This window comes from Penicillium expansum, assembly GCF_000769745.1.
Source record: "Penicillium expansum strain MD-8 chromosome Unknown contig133, whole genome shotgun sequence".
NCBI lineage: Eukaryota > Fungi > Ascomycota > Eurotiomycetes > Eurotiales > Aspergillaceae > Penicillium > Penicillium expansum.
This window is the reverse complement of record NW_015971287.1, coordinates 139,332-156,006: the sequence shown is the minus strand read 5'-3', so window position 1 is coordinate 156,006 and position 16,675 is coordinate 139,332. Positions and strand designations below refer to the sequence as shown.

General features: G+C 48.3%; 6 protein-coding genes across 6 annotated transcripts; 3 read left to right on the top strand and 3 right to left on the bottom strand.

Annotated features, from left to right (window-relative positions):
- Positions 1 to 660: 660 nt before the first annotated feature.
- Positions 661 to 2,985, bottom strand: PEX2_041130 (PAS-associated, C-terminal; the record flags this gene model as incomplete). Its single annotated transcript, XM_016741388.1, has 5 exons — positions 661 to 993; positions 1,056 to 1,482; positions 1,533 to 1,683; positions 1,740 to 2,428; positions 2,477 to 2,985. 5 exons carry the CDS (start codon positions 2,983 to 2,985, stop codon positions 661 to 663), a joined length of 2,109 nt encoding a protein of 702 aa, XP_016599559.1.
- A 3,640-nt stretch (positions 2,986 to 6,625) lies between these two features.
- PEX2_041120 (uncharacterized protein) lies at positions 6,626 to 9,701 on the top strand (the record flags this gene model as incomplete). Its single annotated transcript, XM_016741387.1, has 14 exons — positions 6,626 to 6,740; positions 6,793 to 6,873; positions 6,923 to 6,973; positions 7,029 to 7,205; positions 7,258 to 7,446; positions 7,497 to 7,684; positions 7,743 to 7,766; positions 7,826 to 7,853; positions 7,913 to 8,125; positions 8,177 to 8,366; positions 8,426 to 8,610; positions 8,677 to 8,758; positions 9,071 to 9,500; positions 9,540 to 9,701. The coding sequence occupies 14 exons, from the start codon at positions 6,626 to 6,628 to the stop codon at positions 9,699 to 9,701; spliced, it is 2,115 nt and encodes a 704-aa protein (XP_016599558.1).
- Positions 9,702 to 10,302: 601 nt separating this feature from the next.
- On the bottom strand, positions 10,303 to 11,003 carry PEX2_041110 (GNAT family N-acetyltransferase; the record flags this gene model as incomplete). Its single annotated transcript, XM_016741386.1, has 2 exons — positions 10,303 to 10,354; positions 10,417 to 11,003. The coding sequence occupies 2 exons, from the start codon at positions 11,001 to 11,003 to the stop codon at positions 10,303 to 10,305; spliced, it is 639 nt and encodes a 212-aa protein (XP_016599557.1).
- A 449-nt stretch (positions 11,004 to 11,452) lies between these two features.
- PEX2_041100 (uncharacterized protein) lies at positions 11,453 to 12,242 on the top strand (the record flags this gene model as incomplete). The annotated part of the gene is made up of 2 exons (XM_016741385.1): positions 11,453 to 11,956; positions 12,012 to 12,242. 2 exons carry the CDS (start codon positions 11,453 to 11,455, stop codon positions 12,240 to 12,242), a joined length of 735 nt encoding a protein of 244 aa, XP_016599556.1.
- A 1,105-nt stretch (positions 12,243 to 13,347) lies between these two features.
- On the top strand, positions 13,348 to 14,961 carry PEX2_041090 (uncharacterized protein; the record flags this gene model as incomplete). The annotated part of the gene is made up of 1 exon (XM_016741384.1): positions 13,348 to 14,961. One exon carries the CDS (start codon positions 13,348 to 13,350, stop codon positions 14,959 to 14,961), a length of 1,614 nt encoding a protein of 537 aa, XP_016599555.1.
- A 975-nt stretch (positions 14,962 to 15,936) lies between these two features.
- On the bottom strand, positions 15,937 to 16,374 carry PEX2_041080 (uncharacterized protein; the record flags this gene model as incomplete). Its single annotated transcript, XM_016741383.1, has 1 exon — positions 15,937 to 16,374. One exon carries the CDS (start codon positions 16,372 to 16,374, stop codon positions 15,937 to 15,939), a length of 438 nt encoding a protein of 145 aa, XP_016599554.1.
- Positions 16,375 to 16,675: the final 301 nt, after the last annotated feature.

Sequence of the window (16,675 nt, the reverse complement as noted above, 5' to 3'; positions counted from 1 at the left end):
CCGGGAGATCGATCCTACCCACATCATGTTTCCCGTTCGTGCCCAGCTGGTGGAGATGGCGCCCGAGAATATCGCACTGCGTGCTTGTCTTGTCGGACAGTCCGAAAACACCCCACGAAATCCGATCCCTCGCCCGTTCTGCGTATACTCCAACTCTATCCACCGACATCGGGCTGTGGCATAATTTGTGGACCCCTGTCATTCTATTTCACGCAAGATATGAAGGTTGGACCTCGAATCATAAACCACAACTCCGACGGTCAGTAAGCGGTCTCAAAAGACCGTTTGAAACTATTCCGGACTTCCTTATCTTGATGTTGGCTGAGATTTGAAGAAATAGATCTAAGATAACATCGACAAATTCAAAGAGAAACCTTATCCAAAAAAGAAATCGTAAAGAAAGTGATCGGGGGGACACCTCATTACTGGTCATTGCTCAATCACATGTAGCAAGATCGCACCTGGGCAGGTAGCTCCGACCTAATTAGGAAATCAACCGGGCCATTTAAGCTATAGACTAAGCTATATAAAGTTTAGCGCCTCCTAACACCAGGGTGAACTCATATAAATTGACATCGGAAAAGGCAAGCGATCCGGTTTTATGCAGATCAAAAGATATTACTCTAATATATATATCCAAAGCTGAGCAGGACAGACCATCTAATAATTAGTCGGCCAATTACCCTGCCATCGAACCGAATGTTCGTCATCATCATCAATCACGATAACCATCCACACACCGATTTGGCCGTTATTCGCCAGCAGAGGTGTACAGTGGATCCAGCGATGACGACCCTGGTCGTTGAACTTGGTCATCCACTTGATACGGGCTGTGACGCTTCGCCCGGTTTTCATGGCGTTGATAATGTTATCGCGTTTTGGGCCTGTTTCGCCGATGCGGTTAAGGAATGAGGATTGAAGCATGCCTGGGATTTGCAGGGAGGGAGATGTGAAGAGGATTCGGAGGGATGGATACGGGCGGACGAGGAGGTACTGGTGGGAGTTGCGTTAGTTCTCTGATACGTACCCGTGCATGAGGAATATCGAGGACATACGTTTCTATAGACACCGGTCAAGGACAGACTGGGGGTCGGGCCCGGGGTAGTGTTCTGTGGCCCCTGGGATGGGGTGTGGATCTCGCTCTCGGTATCAGAGTCTTGGAGGAATAGACGGTGGTTGGGATCTTCGTTGATGATCGGTTGGAAAAGGTTTCCGCCGTGCTCGCGCACGTTCTGCAGCTCGCGCGGACTGAGGAGTTCGCCAAGTTCTTGGAACTCGCTCTTGGATTCTTGGATTATTTGGCCGCCAGTTTCTGGGTTTTCCTTTTGTGCTTGAATGTTTTGGAGGGATTCCATTTGGGCGCCTTCCATTGCGAGTCCGGAGACATCGATCTGAGCGCCTATGAAGTAGCGGATGTTGCCGCGGCTGTCGCATAGCGGGGCCATTTGGAGGAGGTTCATGAATGGTGACCCGTCGCGGCGGCTGTGTTTCCGGATTAGTTTGGTAGAATTGAATGGGTTGAAAACACTTACTAGTTTAGGAAAAGTTCGGAGTGATGTCGTCCAGCTTTGAGCGCTTCTCGGATTCGTCGAACACTGTTGGGGTTGGTCTTCGGCCCTTGCAAAAATCGACAGTTTCGTCCTAGGACGTAGTCCATGCCGTATTGGGTAGTGCGGTGGAACTCTAGATTGTCCGTTAGACAAATTTGTACGAACACTGTGAAGCAGCCATAAACATACCCCCAGAAGCAAAGATAATGGGATTATCTGGCCGCGATGGATCAGTCAGACAGAATACCTCACCCAGCGCATCTGCCGTTCCTTTGAACTTATCGGGCAAGGTTCCGCGAACGCGCTCTTCGACTACCTTGCCGGTGATGTTGATACAGGTGGAAGTAATGAAAGCAGGTAGTTCCTCAGCCGTCAAAGCATCCAGCGCCACCTGCACACGCTGTTCAAGGGCCACATTTACAGTGGGGCCAACGGGGTGCTCTGCAGTTTCAACACCGGATGTCGGTACATCAACAGCCAAACGGACTAGCGAATTAGCATACTGAATTGCTTTCAGAGACTTGGAAGCATTTAGGTAATAAGTCAGGGTCGAAAATGACCCTGGACGCTCCTGGGCGAGGAACTCGCGAAAGCGCGCGAGATAGCGCGGATTGCTCAAAATCGCCAGCATATGGTCCGAGCAGAACATTAGGTCTGCTTGTCGCTCCAGTGTATGTAGTGGGGCTGCATCGCCCTCATATGGAGCGACCAAATCAAAAGATGCTTCCTCATTTTCTTCAAAAATAGGGTTGAATTGGTCGGATCCCTCATTGGGATTCGTCTGCTGAAGAATCGGGAGTTCGTTGGTAACAAAGCTGCTTTTCGGCGACCTGTTTGAGGCGGACGAGTGGAGATCCCGGGTGGATGAAGTAGGCGATCTGCATTATTAGCAAGCAATTTTAGCGATTGGAAACCTTGGGCCTTACGAGACATAGCTACGCGGTGGCCCACCTATAGAATGGTGGCCTAGTGATTGGGTTCCGACAGACTGCTGATCCAGAGAGAGGGCGCCGAGAGATCGCTGGTCAAATGGTTGGTGGCCTGTTGAGGCTGAGGAGTGTTTTTCGCGCCGTAGTGGCTGGCCGATGGTGTGGTAGCCCAGATCTAAGGTCGCAACTGAATCTGCGACTGATTCCTGGTCGATAGAGGGCCTGCGAAACGAATGCTCGCCATTATGAATGCCATTAGATGTACCATTGGTATTTCTAGGCATTGAGCGCTCTTGCGGTCCCATAGGCGGTCTTCCAATAGCCGGCTGGCCAAATGCTAGCGGTTCATACGCTTGTCCTGGGGAATGCGAACGTGAGGAATTGGAATTATGGGCCGAGGGTTTGAAATGCGCGCCAAAGCCGTCTGGCTCAACAATAGTGGGCGTAGAAGACATGTCAGAATGTCTCTTGTGAGGACGATTATCCGGGATGCACGGCGGTTCCATTGCGGCCTGACCTGACTATTTGAAGCGAGGGATCGGAATCGAGATCGGCCTTGTGCTCAGGCCTTTTCAGGTCTTTTAAAAAAACCGTGAGATCATTCATGATTAAATTGCCAGGCCACGAGGCTGATCGGCGGTTGTTTCCTTTTCGATAGTCGCCCATGGTTCTGTTAAAGCGAGAGCGAATGAATCCCATTTTTTAAGCGTAAACTCCCCTGGATGCCCCCGGTAGTTGGGAAAAGATCGGCAAACTTACAATTTCCAGGCCCGATTTGGATCGATCGGTCGATCTTCAGGTCCCCAAAATGAGCTTCCCTGCAAGATCACAAAGTCAATTAGCTCAATGATGTAACAGCTGCGATGGTCGATTTCGGATTTGAATTTAGTTCTTGGAGATCTGCACGTAGTTTATCGTTCGGGGGGCTCTTCCTTGTCTTTTTCTTTTGGAGGGGACTTTGAAGAATAATGGGGCAATTCAGTTCAATGGTCGCAGATCTCGCCAATCAGATATATGTGCTGGTTTTATCTCCGAGAAATGACCAGAAATACCCACACCAACTTGGGCACATTCAATTCGCGGCTTATATGGTGGATCTGATCCCGCAGAAGGAGAGGTACCTGAAATGGTCAAGCTAAGGCGCGTATAGCCTAGACCTGATCTCGACCTGGAGATCTGAAAGGGTTTGCGAAGAAGGTAGATGCAATCGGTGTTTCGGTCTCCAGCCAACCAGCAGTACTACACCGAGAGTAGTTTCGTTGCCGATAAACCCAACGCATAGGACGTCCGTTCTTGCAGGACCATTTCTACCATTTATGTTATCGGAAAAGCGTATTTTGGTGAGTCGGAAGCTTGCTAATTGTATAGCCTCATGTTCTGTGTCGCTAAAGAAACCAATCAGTCCATCTGTGTGTAGGCTTGCCTAAAGTGGATAGAATCAAATCATACAAGCCGGTCGTGTACTCACTAACTGCACGACAAAGATTCTGATTGTTCCTCCAAGGTCGGGTGGATCGGGGCTCAACAGAGCCAAGCTGGAAAACAAGTTCAGATTTTCAGAACTCGCAATATGGTGAGATGAAAAATAAGAAAAGAACCTCTTGATCGAGGTGAGATACTTGGAGGGACAGGAGACGTATGAAGAAAGAGAGATCAAACCCGGGGAGGCCAGATGTCGGCCTAAGGCAGAAACACCACCAACTGCCACATGTGTGTATAAAACTGTGTGATGTTCTCAGTACCCGGTAACTGTGTTATAATACCCCATTCATCGGTTCATTGTCAAACCTTCGCTATATTTATCAGGTCTTAGACAAAAAATCCTGTCAGTTGCTTTCTTCTTCTACAAATAATCTGCCGGCTTCCCTCTTCTTACCTTCCAACCCTACCATCGATAGGCTCGTCATGTGAACTGAAATATCTGACCTCTTACCATACATATTTATTGTACTCTCGACCTCAATATAGTCCGATCAGGAAAGTGGCAATGGGAGCTCAATTCTCACATCGACTGCGCAGTGAAGCGCATCAGGCTTTGACTGCCTCACACCTTGTCGCTTTGTCAAGGAAGCGAGTCATATACGACTGTGATATGTATGATGGTGAGTGCTCCTACTTCCAAGTCGATTCAGTCATGGCTATAACGGACATCCACGGACGGGAGCCACTATACACACATGGAAATTGAATGATGAGAATGAGGAGACGGAGTCATTGCTTCGTGACTAAGGCCACACAAACGACCAAAACACCGTCATCATGCGTTTTGGGAATGGTGCTCTCTTCCCCGACTTGCTCGAGATCCATATGTATTTGAATAGACTGCGAAAACATATAATCTACTAGATGTGCATGACGTGATCGGCATTATGACGGACAACATCAACAAAAAGTTGCGTATGGCGACGGAAACAAAAACAATCAACCAGATGGATGGACATGAATGGTTATCTGTGAACGAGGCTCTTCGCGAAGCAAACCTCGATCTACGTCAAGTCGATGCCAACACAAAAGTTGCAGATGGATTTACAACAGCATTTGAAAAGGAAGCTCACCAACAATTTGTCAAGATGCTATATGGATATATGTACTCTTGACACTGATATCAGATACTCTACCTGTCGATATCCTTGCACTAAGAAGAAGCTCTGCGGTTTCTATCTGGTTGCCTGCCGCAGCACAGCTTTCAATTTCAAATCTGCGAAGCACAAATATCAACAGCCATTCTGTGTTATGGTAAGCACGCTTTTATAATTGTTATTTGGCAACATCAGCGCTTGCACAAACAATTTACACCACTAAAAGGGCTTTATGGTCGAGCAGCGGCCCGAGAAGAGCCTCGCGATTTCTTTTTGCCAATCAGACCGATCAGACTGAGACTCTCTAAACGATATCTCACGACCATGGTTCTTCAAAAGGCCGCACCACGAGGTCAAGGACGAGATGTCGGACTGTATCACTACATCAACCAGATTGGTGAGCCTCATGCTACATCTAGCAGCACAGCTTACAGTGAGATCGATAATATCGCCGATGGATCGTTGATACGCCGTGTTAATTCTTCTCGCCGAGTCGACATCCAAACATGAAACCAAGTACATATGTATCTACATGGTTCTTACAATTTGGTTATTTTACTAGGCGGAGATTTCACGAGGGGATCGATTGGCTGTCGACTGTGAGGACGGTAAATCAACTTAGAATATGGAGATGAATTTTGCATGGCGTTTTCTGTTATTCGACCTTTACAAGTACTTTTAATACATCAAATCCCATTTCAGATATTATGATACACGTGTAGTTCCTATACTTCAAACAAATGATGTTTGTCGGCACTAAATTCCATTTGTACCATGGTACAACTATGAGCGTACCGTGGAATCACTTATCCGTACCTCGGGTGCTTTAGGACTGGAGATTCCCGAGGTCGGGAGCAAACACGCTTATCGGTACTCGCCATTCAGCCCTGGGCATGATGGCCTCGCTTATCGTGGATAATGTCGTTTATCCACCTGCCCAGGTGCATGACTGCGCGCTTAGTCGCCGTGGTTTCTCGCCAGTGTCCTGCGGGTGGAACCATATAGCCTTACTGTCGCTTGTTGTGTGTTAACTCGTTCATAAGCTGCACGATTAGCCGTCGATTTAGTCGTTTTAATCCTGTCGCAAGCTTCCATATCTCCACCCGCAATCTTCCCCGGATGTCTAAGCCGAGCACAATCTCCCGATATGAATCAGACCACCGATTTAACACAAGCATGTCACGTCAAGCCCCTAGCGCAACCTTATACTTCGCCAAGCATAATGGGGTTGCAACGGCCAGTGCATAAATCGGACACGAGAGCGGATTCCCACCATCCCCACGTTTTGCACCGGCGAAGCTTGGGATCCCCGGCGGGGCGCCCCGTGCCTTGGCGGAATTTTACACGCTGATACGTCGCCTTCTCCCGGCTATCTTGTCGGTGAACCCGGCAATTCCTTCGTGTTTCGCGGGCTGCGATAAGAGCTGGAGGATCATCACGCGGAGGTAACCTGATCGTACTTAATTAGGGCATTGCGCAGGATTTATTATTCACGTGCTCCCCTTTTTTTTTTCTTTCGTTGACACTCACCTCCTACCATCAGAGATATACGAATTTTGTGCCCATTATGAGCGGCTCTGAAATTACCTCTAGCTCTGCGCCGGTCGGAGACCTTAGGGATGGTAAAGGGAACGAGTTTATCAAGGTGCAGAATGAGGATGAGCTGCGGTTGGCCCAGATGGGTAGGTTTTCGATTCTCTGCTGTTAGGAGATATGATATTGACCGCGACGCAGGGCATAAACAGGAGCTGGATAGACATTTCTCGCTTTGGAGTTTGATTGGACTCGCGGCGAATTGTACTATTTCATGGACAGGTTAGTTGAGTTCATGCAATTGCTCAGCACTCGGTTAACATGATAATAGGCCTCGGCTTGGGTTTAATGACTGCAATCAATGCAGGTGGACCTGGCGCCCGTGAGTCTCCATTCTATACTGATCGCAAGGAAGCCAGCCAGTAACCAGGCTTTAGTGATATATGGCTTCATCCTCGTTTTCATCCTTCAATCGTTTGTCGGCGCTTCGCTGGCAGAATTCGTGTCAGCATACCCCACGGAGGGAGGAATGTATCATTGGATTGCCGCCATTGCTCCCAAACGATACAATAGCTTGCTCAGCTTTGCCACTGGTTGGTGCACTGTATTCGGATGTGAGTCGGCCCCCAACACCAGAAGTCTTGGCATGCAGCTGATGAAGCCTAGGGATCTTCACAACTGCATCAACCAATTTGATCTATGCCACGACGGCCATGGCATTGATTGCTCTGTACCATGATGGGCTGGTTGTTCAACCATGGATGACTTTTGTCGCATATCAGATCCTCAATATCCTGACTGCGGGTGTGGTCATGTTCGGGAATCGGTTTATTCCGGCAATCAACAAGTTTTCATGTAGGTCCGTTCTTTTATTCCTAAAAGGTTCAATAATTGATGAGTATCAGTGGTCTACCTGCAATTGGCCTGGTTTATTACCATGGTTGTCGTGGCCGCCAAAGCCCCACTTCATAATGACAGCAAGTTCGTGTTCCGCACCTGGATCAACGAAACCGGCTGGGACAACAATGTCATCTGTTTTATCACTGGACTGGTCAATCCAATGTACTCACTTGGAGGCCTGGATGGAATCTCGGTAAGTTTCGTCCATTGCCAAAGTACCCAGATGATCGCACCTGCTGACCACACTATAGCACATCACAGAAGAAATGCCCAATGTAAGTTCAGGTAGATCAGAGACACAAGCTTATGTATTGTACTAACCAATGTTCCATAGCCTGGAAGAAATGCTCCTTTGGGCCTAGGTTAGTTCGGTGGTAGGATTGCTTGCGTCGAAAATATCGCTAACCTTATGCCTCAATAGCTATTACCCTATCAATTGCGTTCGTGACCGGACTATCTTATCTGCTCAGCCTGATGTTTTCAGTTCAAAATTATGGCAGCTTGGCTGACACACATACCGGACTTCCCCTTGCTGAGCTCTTTTGGCAGGCAACCTCTACAAGAGGTGGAGCATTCGGGCTGGTGTTCATGGTTTGGATCGCTCTTGGACCCTGCGTCATTGGTTCACAGTTGAGTGAGTAGTGCTCTTTTTTCTGGACGATAAATCCCCTTCTGACTTTGATAGGTACCGGGCGAGTATTCTGGGCCTTTGCTCGCGATGAGGGCCTGCCGTTGTCAAACATCTGGGCCCGTGTCAACCCTAAGCTGGGCTCGCCGTTCAATGCGCAGCTCTGTGTTACCGTGATTACCGGCCTCCTTGGCTGCATCTATTTGGGATCGACCACGGCGTTCAATTCAATGATGAGCTCTGCGGTGTATGTGTTCCACGTACTATAAAACAATGTGCAAGGGATTAATACTGACATGGATATAGGACAATCAACAATCTCGCCTACGTTGTGCCGATCCTGACAAATGTTATCTTGTTCCGTCGAACCATGCGCCGCGGCCCATTCTTCATGGGTCAAACGGTAGGAATGACTGTCAATATCATCTCTGTGGCGTGGCTGGTGTTTGCCATTGTCTTTTTCTCGTTCCCGTACCAGATGCCTGTAACTGGTACGTCCTGCGATTTTCCATCATTCCCTGGTATTTTGCATAAGCTGTGTGCTAACAATCACGCAGTATCAAACATGAACTATACCTGTGTTGTTGTAGGCGGATTCTTGACCATTGAGCTTATTTGGTGGCTCATTGCTGGAAAGAGGTATTCTGCGACTGTACAGAGAGCCAGAGAAGAAGGGACCAATGAGACAGTAGTTATTGATGATGGAAAATCCGCTGAGTGAAGTCTGGACGTAGCAAACGAGTGTAGTTTCCCCGGGGCGTCTTTCTAATATATCGCGTCTCTGGCAACCACAATTTCCGCTCAAATAATACTTTTTCATTTCTCACTTCTCACTTCTCATCTCTTCCTTTCATCTATCTCAACCATCATCCTATCCAAATTCCATCATATATCTCTCACATCATCTCTTCATCTTTACCCATCAACATGATGGAACTTTTCCGCCTCAAGCCGAACTCAGGCAGATGGCCTACCACCATTTAAAGCAATCACTATCCCAAACGTCAAGAGGTTATCCAAAGGCTGGGACCTCAAATGCTGGGAATCCGATATCCACCTTGCCCTTAGAAACCGCAACCTTTCGGCTGTCATTAGCCACCACCTTCCACAACCCACCCATGACCATATCTCCTACGACAACTGGTTGAAATGGTCACAGCTGGTCAATAAGTGGCTGATCCATAATCTAGATGGGGGGTTCGCCATCCTCCTAGAATCTATTCGCCCTTACCTAGACCTAGCTGACGAAACCTACCTCGCGATCAGGGACTTGCGGTTCCCCGACAAAGAAGACATCGTGTCTGAGTTCATCAAGCTGTGGTCCATGCGACGTCACCACTTCCACTCGATCGCGGCCTATGTTGGCGCCTGGCGGGCACAAGTCATCATCTGCGAGCAGCTAAGCCTCGGTATCAGCTAGTACGCTGCTACCAAAGTGATGCTTCATGAGATCAAGGGCGAAATGCCGGAGTTGTGCTCCTACATCAACTACCAGATTGGTGACCCTCGTGCCACATCCGGCAAGATGACCTACGACGAGTTCGATGGTATCGTGAATGGCATCCTTCGTACCTTCTTCTAGGGATGGGTACGTCTCTTTCCTCTTCTCAATATTTCGCCATGAACTATCTTCTCACTTTGCGCTTACTGAATTCTCACTTTAACGTATAGGACATCGGCGTCTTTGAACACTCTCAGAAGATTGGCACCCATTTCTAGGTGTGTTTTGGGTATGCAAGAAGAGTCTTTTCAGCTACGGAAAAAAAGTACGAGTTGAGAATCAAATTCAGTCAAAGCAAGCCTCAAGTGTCATTTTTGAAAGTCATAATCATGGAAAGTTGGCGATAATCCTAACAAATTCTCCACAAGTTAAGAATTACTTTCCTGGATTAGTACCCGAAGTATCACGTGCTTGATGTTGTGAACCTAGTCCCTCTATCTGGGTGCAATCCCCATTTTTGTATTTGCCTGGCGTCGTTGACTTCGAGCTAGGCAGGGGGGTGGATGTTTATCACATGGTGATACGGGGGTCTTATGAGGAACCTACGCCAATCATGGGCCATTCATTTGTTATTCGAGAAAATTGACTAGCCTAGTCCCTGAATGTAAATATTCAATCTCATCTCTGTCCAGGCGCTTTTGTTTGTCCATTGACTCAGATAATGTTCGCTGACTCCAAGTCACTAACCATCCGTTGGCTCTGGCATTGTCCATTGAAGGTAGACAGTATCAATCCTAGTAAAAAAAGCTATCAGCTGGATAAATCCATCAATCCAGCCATATAATAAGCGACTTACCAATGCCCCATCTTTCTTCCAACGTTCTCCAATTGCCCTTTCTCAATAAATCCCCATTTCATGTACCATTTCCTCAGTCTCTCTCCGTCAGCTGGAGCCTCGGTGTCATAAGGTATGATTGCAATGATATTCTGAACAAGAGAAGTTTTCATGACACCCATAGAGCTACCAAATCCAATCCGTGGGATATCGCCCACTCTTTCCTCACAGCGGTGCTCAACTTCACCCTCCTGCACCAGACGCAAGAGCTTTCTAAGAATAATTGTTCCATAGCCATATTGCTGCTGGTCATAGCGCATGAAGATGGACATCTCAACGGTCGGTGCATAAGAAAGCAAATGACCACGGAAGGGAGACAAGTAAGCGTAGCCAAGAATTAAATCTGCTCCGTCTGGTGTCTTCCGTGTGTCAGACACGACGACATAAAATGGGAGGTTCCTTCTCATCAGATCCCGAAGGATGTCCTCATAGTGGGATATCGGTGGTGGGGTAGTCGTAAAAGTGGAACAGCTGTTAACGATGTACCAGTGGTTGATATCCCGAACTTGCGGGATATCGGCCAGAGTCGCGGGGCGATTTGTGATCATTTTTGTGTTTTATTGTAAAAATACAGGAATATAAACAGTGAAGGTGAATGTTCGAAAGAAGAGATGTCAGACAAGCGTGAGTGGGCAGACATGTTGTCGAAACTAATGCGGGATGTCAATTTCCTAAAGCGGATTAGCGCATGCATTGGTACGCTAGCCGTCTAAGGACTGGTGTACATGTTGACTGGCCAATCAGGAGTATACGAACAAAGAGAGGGAAACACAGGTGCATTGTCTTGCGACGGCGATCGCGACGCATTTTAGTTCTGGAAACTCCGGAGAAAAGGTGCAATGGGACCAGAATGTGTCCCGTTGGGCTTGTCGCGAGATCGCACTTGCCTAATTTCATCGGGTCCCCGTAGTTTCACGTTCTTGTTTCGTTGCTCACTTTCTTGTTCCTCATCCTGCATTTTTCAAATCGTGAGTTCCTCCTGCCAGTGCATATCATCATGGCTTCTGGCTGTACCACTTCTGATCCCGATGGCAATGGACCGAATGGTGACAGAGAACGTGACGATAAAAGCTTTCACCTCACTCCCCTAGAGACGCTCGCTTCCGTCGCCGTGGCTGCCGCTGCGCCCGCCATCACACCCACCGTTGAGCCGCCCACTATGGAGGCTGAAGAACCGACTGTTCAGAAAATTGAAGACATCGGTGAGCACACAGGCCACAACACAGGTGACAATGCAGGCGACAACACGGGTGACGACACAGACGACATCACAGAGGATGACATCCGCGAGGCTATCAGTCAGGTCATGCATCAAACTGCCCTTGAGGGCCTCCAGTTTGCTATTCCCCGCACCTCCACGTCAGGTAATGGAGAAGGAAGCAGCTCTGCACCTGCCTACCGCCAGCATGATTGTATTGTGGCCCGCACTGTTAACCGCCACGCGCCCTACCTGGCAGATGTTCCAGACATCATCCTTGGACAAGTCTGGATCGACCACATTGTCAGTACTCAAAGTCTATTCCGCTAGATACTGGGATACTAATTGAGAGGTCTAGGACTCCATGATGGGCGTCCGCACCCAGTCCCAGACTGACGAGATGCGGTTTTGCATTGAGCATACGGACCGGATCATTCAGTTGGCCAATGATGTCTTGGGGCGGCAGAGGGAACTTTTGGCGGATCTGAGACGGATTTCTAGCGAGATTATGGGTTTCGGCGATAAAGAGGGGGGTAGTGGGGACGGTGATGACACTGTTGCCAATGGACGCAGTATTGTGGAGGAGTAGGCGTCTCATTTCCCGCCGTCTGTCATTCTCCTGCCGGTTTTCCCATGTTTTGGGATCTCTCTTGTGATCTGAACATTGAATACTTGTGTCCATCAAAACATGCGTTGCATTTCTATGTACCCACCCCCTGTTCGAGCGGTCTTAAACCTAACGATACCCAGTCTGTTGTGTTTGTTCTTGAACTTGTTTCTTTATTTTATATCTTGTTTTTCTTTTTCTTTTTCTTTTTTTTTCACTTAACGAACTAACCTAAGCACGTTTGGTTAGCTCCTAACTAGTTACGGTTGTATGTTAACTAAATATGTAAGCCGCTAACCGCATTTAGGTCGATAGGTTGACACCGGGGGACACAACCTATTACTAGTGACCTAGCGAAGATAGCTCTCAATTTTCTAGGTAGATATATTTACTTGTGGTGGGGGTTTACATAATGGCCCGACCTTATACCTAGGTATGTACCGATCCAACAGTTTCAGAAAAAGGAGGGGATGGAGAGTAGGCTTTTCTTTCGTACGGCAAATTGAAGTGCAATACAAATAAGATGAGGGCATATAAGATGGGAGAGTCAAGTTTGTTTCTTGTTCATAGTCAGAGACGTTCAAAGTGAACGATGTATTTCTTATTGTCTTTACACTTTCAGGGTTCATCTAAGCTTTCCCTTTTTTTCAAAAGTCCTAATGTTCTGATTTATGATAGGTCAAACTGAGATGACCCACAGGGCTGAAACTGGAAGATCACGCCATTTCTGAATTGTGATTGGTGGAGTTGATCTATGGCCCTAAATCAGGGTCTTGGTAACACTGGAGCCTACCTGCTTATGAACCGTGGGAAATGTCTCTGCCTAAGCTACTTTTGTACTGGGGTGCCCAGGTGAGTACCTGAGTTAGGTACCTGAGTACCTGAGTACCGTACAGGTGTGAATGTTACATGCCTAGGCAAGTGCGCTGTCATACTTCAATGGCTCTCGCCGTTTTTGATTTCCCCAATTCTCTGATTGACATCATTTTGATTTGTTTATTCTTTGTTTTTATTTCGGTTTCTCGTCAACTCTGTTCTTCCATTCTCAGCCTAAGCCTCCAACGCCGAAAGTGTCCCTCTCATCATCATGACCACTCCTACGGAATTTCACGAAACCACCGCTCCCAAGAAGAAGCGGACACGCCGAGCACGCAAAGAAAACACTCCTGGTCCTGTCACTATGAAACCCAAGAAGATCTTGTTTGTGGATGAGATCGGAGATTCTTTGGTTGATCAGCTCTGTGAGATAGCCAAGCGCAACGACAATGATGACAATCTTGCTGCCTCGTCCATTTCCCTCCTCGATCACTTGCGCAGCAACATCACAGCACGTCCGGCAGCCTCTTCCTGTTCCAGCTCAGGAAGCTTTCATACAATATCTTATTCTAGCCCTGCGACGAGTGTGAACAGTCATGAACTCCCCCTGGTCACTCCCTCACAAGTACCAACGAAGGCCAATGTCCTACACCCAACCACAGATTCCCTTTACACGAAGGCAGAAGGCAGAGACCAAGATGCGGTATTTAGACTCGACGATTTCAAAACTATGACAGCTATCCAACAGATAGCTGCACTACATGGCAGAGTGGCGCACATGGGAATCCTCGACCACAGCTACCAATTCTTCGTGAACAAATCAAGGACGGCAGCATTGTCATTTAAGACTCAGAACGGGGTCGCAGTCATCGGTGGAGATCCATTATGCAATAAAGACGAAATCTCCGAGCTCCTGTCGGAATTTGCAGCCTACCGACAACGACATCACCTGAGCATAGCATTCATGGGTGCCAGCGAATCCTTCCTCAAAGACTACGCCCAACCAAAGAGCTGGACCACAATCCACTTCGCCACAGAGCGCGTACTCAACCCCCAGACAAACGAAGTGATCCTCGAGAACAGCGGGAAACGTATCCTGACTAAAAGCCGTCAGCTCACTAACAAAAACAAAGGTGGAATCACTATGGGCGTGTACGCCCCTGCTGTGCACGGCATAAACCAGGAACTTCAAACCAACCTAATCACCATCTACGATGCCTGGCGCGCCGAGCGAAACGCATCCGCCAGTCCACAAGCCTTCATAACCGTCTATGACCCCTTCGCTGTCCCCGCTTTGATGACATTCATATACACCCGCACCCCTGACGGTAACATCAACGGATTCGCCGCTCTTCGACGTCTCGGCTCCGGTGGATACCATATCGACCCTTGTATCGCAGCCCCAGGCAGCGTAAATGGAATCAGCGACCTTCTTCTCATCATGGCGATGGCGCTCCTCCGACGCGCTGGCGTCTCATACCTCGGCCTCGGCGTCGAACCACTACAATCACTCACCCCCGAAGACGTCAGCGGCATGCCGTGGCCCTGTAAGAAGTTCACACGCGGTCTATACGGTCATGCGTTTCAGCGTCTACCCATCGGCGGCAAGAAGGCATATCATGATAAATTCCGCCCGGACTCAACTCAGGACTCGGATCTTTATCTTGTTTTCCCATCTGGCATACCCAGTCCACGACATATGCTTGCTATGACCCATATGGCTAACATCAGTTTGCGGAAGATGTTCCGGGCGGATGTTGAGTCGTTTGTGTTGACTCGCAAGTTGAAGGCCGGTGGTAAGGAGAGTCCTGCGGAAGAGACCGATACGGGTAAAGGGTTTAAGGAGGAGGAGGTTCTTGTACTCTATTCGCCTTGTGTGCGTTAAATCATCATCTCTTTCCTCTCTTGCTATGTCAGCGGCCCTGGGCACTACATCATACTCAAGGCGTTCTGTTCTAATTGCTTGGCGGGTGTTTTGCTGGGATCTTTGTACTTTAGGTTCCCTGAAAAAATTCCTGGTCTGATTACATCTGTGTATCTTCCTACTCTCTTTTTATGGATAAAAAGCGATACATCCAATTTTGTATTTGCTTTGTGGGTAGCCATAGTTATGTACGTTGTTTGATTTTCTGCATAGGCAAGACTCACTCAGCGAATTAGAATAATAAAAACAGATATATCCACTACTAAGAAGTCTGACCACTTCATACTCGAAGATGTGTTCATGCCAGTATCGGCTCGAAATGTGAATCATAATGTAAAATGCAATGCAAAAGGCGATTCCTAACGCCCAGCCATGTAACTTATCCCGCAGCACTCAGCGAAAACGAGTTGATTCGATTAACATATACGACCAAAGAGGAACTCTTTGACGATAGGGGAACCCGAGAACTCCGGGTTTAAAAGGACACAGCTAGAATGGTATGAGACAATGTCTAGACCATGAATGCATGGTAATGGATGTGATGAAATACTGACTTGAGAAAATACTCCAACCCCACACGCCTTGATTCTAGGAATTTGGGTCGGAATTTATCTATCATAATGATCGTTATTAGCCAATTGGATAGTAATATAAAAAGGACGAGGAGCCACGGGAACATACAGATAACACTCTTCGGCGGCAATGCAGGCAATGCGTTCCTCGCATGTGGAAAAGAATCAACCAGCCGCTGGCGCAGGTCATCGAACTCGGAGTATCTATAGTAATTCCAACTATCAGCTGGACGTCCTCTCAAATCGGGACAGAGACGGGAAAGGAAAGGGGGATCAGAAACACACCTCATCCGAACAACAATCGGACCACCCTACACCAGAAAGTATCAATATTAGAAACCATGCCAACCACAATCCCTTATCCTCATCCAAAACTCACATCAAGCGTCTGAACCGTACAATTCCACACAACATACGACCCAACCCCAGTCATACCGCGCACAACAACATGATCATCAATAGCAACGCTACTCGCCCAGAGCCCTCGACTCGTCTCCGAGTTCGGGTCAGCGGTATGGTCTTCAAGGGTTATGCGCGCAGCGCCATGCAGCGACGACTGCGAGGCGTGCGAGGCATTGCGCTCGTGTCGACGCCAGTAGGGGGGTACTACGGCGGAGATGGGGCGGGATGTTGTGGAGGTGGAGGATGCGGAGCTCTGGGGCGGGCCATTTTGGCTGTGGGTGTTTGTCGCGGTAGGATTGGCATGGATGGTATCGAGTGCGGGGAAGGGCTGGGTATCTGGGTGTGGGGAGGAGGGGTGTGGCTCAGATGCCGGTCCGGCCTCCTCGGGTGCTGGCTCCATCCATTAGATGCTGTGAGGGATAAGGGTGTTGGTGATCTGCTTGGTGGGATTGATGTTTGTCAGTTTTGCTGTTGGGGTTCAATGCGTTTGGGGTGAGTGTGGCTTGGTTCGCGGAGGTCTTTCCCCCCATTATGCGGGGTGGCAAGTATAAAGTACTGGAGGGAATCGGGCTATTTTGGACGGGGTTGATGCAAGGATGGGCCGGACTTCGGCGGAGTTGTACAAGCGATCCGAGGTAAGACAGACTAACCTTGGGAACTGGAGTGGCAAGAGAGTGAGAATGTAAAGTGTGTAGATAAGT